We start from the raw sequence: 4,749 nt of genomic DNA, 5'->3' as shown, positions 1-4,749 counted from the left end.
AGACAACATTAAAAAATGAAAAAAAAAATTGTTAGAAGAGAGAGAAGAAATCAATATTGATGTGAAATATAAATGTGGGGTAGGTTTATGGGGTCTATTTAAGAACATAAATAGAGTTGCACCATTGAGGTGATCTTAGTTTGAGTTGCTTAAGTTGTTGGAATGTGTAAACAAATATAAAATAATCAGTAAGGTCCATTTAAGAATGAAAAATTGGTTTGCACCATTGTGGATGTTCTAAATCAAGCGAAAGAAACTATATTACATTTTCTTCCCTTTCTTCATTAATTTTGTTTTCTCCCCTCCGTTGAATCAAACAAACTGTGTACCAAAAGCATAAACATCCAAACATACCCATTGTTTGAGTTCAAATTATCTTTAGTAATGGAGAGTCCCAGTAATGAATTTTGAGCAGAAAAATAATCTTTTTAATTAAATTTTTTTATTAAAAAATAACTTAAATCATGACCATTAAATTCATTTTTTGCCAAGTGTCGCAATCTGCATCCAGGATCAAACTCTCATGTATTGGATTCTCATCATCTTGGTTTAGAGTGTTCTCGACTTTCAATGCATGCATATTTTAAATAGACATCAACTTTACCAAGAAATAAAAATAAGACCATTCTGACACAACCTGATTCACCGCTCACCAACCAAATCATAACCATGCCTATATTTCTCTTCTTCTTCCTAAACATAGCTTTAGTGACATCATCTCATCTAGAACCCGGATTTTACTTGAATACATGTCCAGAAGCTGAGTCCATAGTCCGAGATGTCATGAAGAAAGCCCTCAATCAAGAACCTAGAAGTCTAGCATCAGTTATGCGCTTCCAATTCCATGATTGTTTTGTCAATGTGCGTTACCTTTACTCTTATACCTTTAAAATTCAATCTTTTTATTAATGTAAATTAAATTCTTAGATTGATTTTTTAAATGAACAATTGAATTCTTGAAGGGATGTGATGCTTCTATGTTATTAGATGATACACCAAATATGCTTGGTGAGAAATTGGCCCTCTCAAATATAAATTCTCTTAGATCATATGAAGTTATTGATGACGTCAAAGAGGCTCTTGAAAAAGTGTGCCCAGGAGTTGTTTCATGTGCTGACATCATAATCATGGCCTCTAGAGATGCTGTTGCACTGGTTAGTAATTATATATCTATCCTTTTTTGTCTCATTTTAGCTTATAATTTTTAGAGCCACATCTTTTTTCTCAAAAATTTCATATTTTTATTGGTCAAAAAAATATAAAGCTAATATATTTTTAATTTATATTTTATATTTCTGACTAATAAAAAATAAGAGATACATGGAGTAATATAATGTTTAGGATAAAAGGTGTCCTCGGATAATTTTCCTCTGCAACTTTTTTCACATACAAATTTTGGGTCCTTCATATAAAATGCATCATTTACTTTTAGCGATTACAATCTGTATCTTTTATCAACAAATCAGGACCTTTTGCACAATTTTTTCCTATAGAGATCAATAACCTATACAACTATTTTTATATACTTATAATTGTTTTATGAATTTAATACATATAAATTGTCTAAATATTTTATACACTATCAATAAATCATTCATCATTTATATGTTAATTATTATTAACTCTCAAACAAAAGTAATATAAATCAACGGTGAATGAAAGAGTAAGGGTGTAAAAAACTTTGTACCAACGATATATAATTTTTAAACTATTGTTTTATAAGGGGATTATTTTTTAGAGTGTAATATATATTCACTATGAGTGTAAAGATTAATACACAATTAATATATCATTTATTTATAATATTTATATTTAAAAGTCAACAATAATCAAATATAAGTGATAAATTATATAATAACATATAAAAACTCATAGATTATTGGTGCATATGTTTTTATCTATTTTTTAACTTCTAAAGTACATAGTGATAAATATCATTACCCAAAAAACAACATCCTTAATGAATATGAGTCCACCAAATATAAAATACTCTATCACAAAAAAAAACTCTAAAATAATCTATCACAAAAAAAAACTAAAATAATCTATCACAAAAAAAAACTCTAAAATACTCAATCACATAAGCGCTGAAATCTACTTTTTTTCATGTGAATTTGTTTATTGATTGTGCTTAGTGATCAATTACTTTTCTCTACATCTTTATTGATGAACTATGCGAATTTATATATTCATTTATTATTGTACATGATGTATCACGTTTCATTAATGATAGTCCAGAAAAATAAAATTTAACTCTTCTCAAGTATTAGAATATAAAGGGAAATGAGATTTGAATATTATTTTATTAAAAAATAAAATAAAATCATTATTGTTAGTTTTTTATTTTTACTAGCGTGTACCTAACACAATACAAATTCATTAAAATGAGGTGAATTTACTTTTTTAATAGTATATAAAATATTCCCTCCATTCTTTCAGTTCTTTGTTGTTTAAAATAATAAACTTTCAGTTTATCTGCTATTGCCATATTTATAAGCAATGTCCTACAAGCTTTTCTGGTTATTTTTTATTTTTTATCCTAATTTTTTGGTTGTTCAATGTCCCATATAAGTTATTTTCCATCATTATCTTTTTTAATGTTTTACATTATCAAGGAAACACGTTATTTCCTATTTAATTTCTTTCACCGTTCTCTAGCTTTATAAAACGAATTTTGTTACAAACCTTTTAGCAAAAAGGGCTATATTTTTGGTATTCATGAATATTTCTTCACTCATTTTTTTAGTAAGGAACTAATACTTTAAAGTTTCGTGGTTGTTCCTCTCAATATGTGTCGCTCCCAGAAATCAAATTATTAACTTTTTGATCGTCCTAAAGATCTAATAAAGTCTTAGACAACTAGTACAATTATGTTGGTAGCAAAAGGCTATATTATTATAAAGTGTAGTAAGAATCAATTTTATAATAAAATTTACATAAATGTTAAATTTATTATTATATTTCAATTACTAAAATTCTAAAATACATAATGTATAAATATAACATATAAAAAGTATAATATATATAAAATACTTAATTATATGTAATTATTGTGTGTACTTTTATATGTAATGGAAAGTATTTTTGTGATGATTGAGAGTAGAATTTACATAAGTCATTTTACTTGTATCTTGCAGACAGGTGGTCCAGATTGGGAGGTAAGATTAGGAAGATTGGACAGCTTAATTGCTAGTCAAGAAGATTCCAATGATATAATGCCAAGTCCAAGATCAAATGCTACTTCCCTAATAAATCTTTTCCATAAATATAACCTAAGTGTCAAAGATCTTGTAGCACTTTCTGGGTCTCATTCTCTTGGTCAAGGTCGTTGCTTTTCCATAATGTTCAGACTCTATAATCAATCAGGAACAGGACTTCCAGACCCAGAAATTAATCAAATCTATAGAGAACAACTTAACAAAGTTTGTCCCCATGAAGTTGATCAAAATGTCACTGTGGACCTTGATGCCACACCATTGATATTTGATAATCAATATTTCAAGGATTTGGTTGCTGGAAGAGGGTTTCTTAACTCAGATCAAACACTATATACTTTCCCTGAGACAAGGGAGTTAGTGAGATTATATAGTAGAGATCAAGATGAGTTTTTCAATGCATTTGTTGAAGGCATGTTGAAAATGGGTGACCTTCAATCTGATCAGCCTGGAGAGGTTAGAAGGAATTGTAGGGTTTCTAATGCTTGTCCTGCTAATAATTTGTTGTTTGGGTTTGAATAATGCATCCAAAACTATCAATAAAACAATGTAGAATGATGTTTTCTGATGAATAATGATAATTATATGAAGTTATCTGTCTTTGATTGTCCTAAACATGTGATTGGGTGTTTCAAATCACGAATATTGATTACTTGTTTCTAACCATGTTTTATTTATTATCAACCAATTATATATTGTCATATGAATAAAATTAAAAAATTAAAAATAAAAAGTAATAGTCTGATTGATTCGAGATAGAGAATAAGATATTGTTCGTAACATGTAATTTCTATCCTCAAATCACATGTTTTTCATGCATGTCATGCTAAAAGATTTAATTTTCCAAGATAATCATAAGAAATTTTAGGAGTTAAAGGTTTGATAAAAACATAATTTTGAAGGTTCTAAGTGTTTAGGCTTTTCATATCATAATCCTATTTTTTCATTCATATTAGTTTGTCAAGATTATTTGTACCTTGAATGAACATTGCTAGATCATTTGTCACTTTTCAATCTTTTCTTTCAAAACTTTATTTTATTCTATAAATTGATTCTAAAGCTGTTTGAGTCATTCTATATGATTTTATTACATGATCAAAGTGGCTCTTTTCTTCTTTAGTTAAACTTAAATTGCTTTAGTAACTATTTTCTTAAAAGAAAGTTTTTCTTGAAGCATAATGTTTAGTTCAAGTAAAGTTTACAAATTAAAGGATAAATTATCTCAAATATGGATAGAAGTAGAGTGGAAATTTTGCACTTGTTCACTTGACTCATTTCTGTTTGATATGAAGTACACTATTAAGTTTATGTTAAGTTATTATTGATCATTTTCTGCTGTTTTTAAGCTAATTTTATTTTCTTAATATATAAAAGCTTGAAAAAACTCTTTCAAGTGAGATCATAGGATACCAAAAAATTCATTTATGTTAAACCAATAAAAAAATATGAAAGATAAGCAACCTAAACACCTTATAATTAAGATAAAGCAAGGTAACATGCATCATCAAATTATATATATATATATATATATATA

At 27.2% G+C, this 4,749-nt stretch overlaps 1 protein-coding gene across 1 annotated transcript; it reads left to right on the top strand.

Annotated features, from left to right (window-relative positions):
* Positions 585-3,821, top strand: LOC109325726 (peroxidase 17-like). Its single transcript, XM_019558252.1, has 3 exons — positions 585-861; positions 963-1,154; positions 3,138-3,821. The coding sequence occupies exons 1-3, from the start codon at positions 670-672 to the stop codon at positions 3,735-3,737; spliced, it is 984 nt and encodes a 327-aa protein (XP_019413797.1). The 5' UTR covers positions 585-669; the 3' UTR covers positions 3,738-3,821.

Source organism: Lupinus angustifolius, chromosome LG13, assembly GCF_001865875.1.
Source record: "Lupinus angustifolius cultivar Tanjil chromosome LG13, LupAngTanjil_v1.0, whole genome shotgun sequence".
In the NCBI taxonomy this organism is placed as follows: domain Eukaryota; kingdom Viridiplantae; phylum Streptophyta; class Magnoliopsida; order Fabales; family Fabaceae; genus Lupinus; species Lupinus angustifolius.
Note: the sequence above shows the minus strand (reverse complement) of the source record. Positions and strands in the feature narration are given on the sequence as shown.

Excerpts from the sequence above, each read along its gene's own strand:
- LOC109325726 (XM_019558252.1), top strand. The coding sequence starts at position 670 with ATGCCTATATTTCTCTTCTTCTTCCTAAACATAGCTTTAGTGACATCA. Across the intron at positions 862-962 it reads TCCATGATTGTTTTGTCAAT|GGATGTGATGCTTCTATGTT; the intron begins GTGCGTTACCTT and ends GAATTCTTGAAG. Across the intron at positions 1,155-3,137 it reads CTAGAGATGCTGTTGCACTG|ACAGGTGGTCCAGATTGGGA; the intron begins GTTAGTAATTAT and ends TGTATCTTGCAG.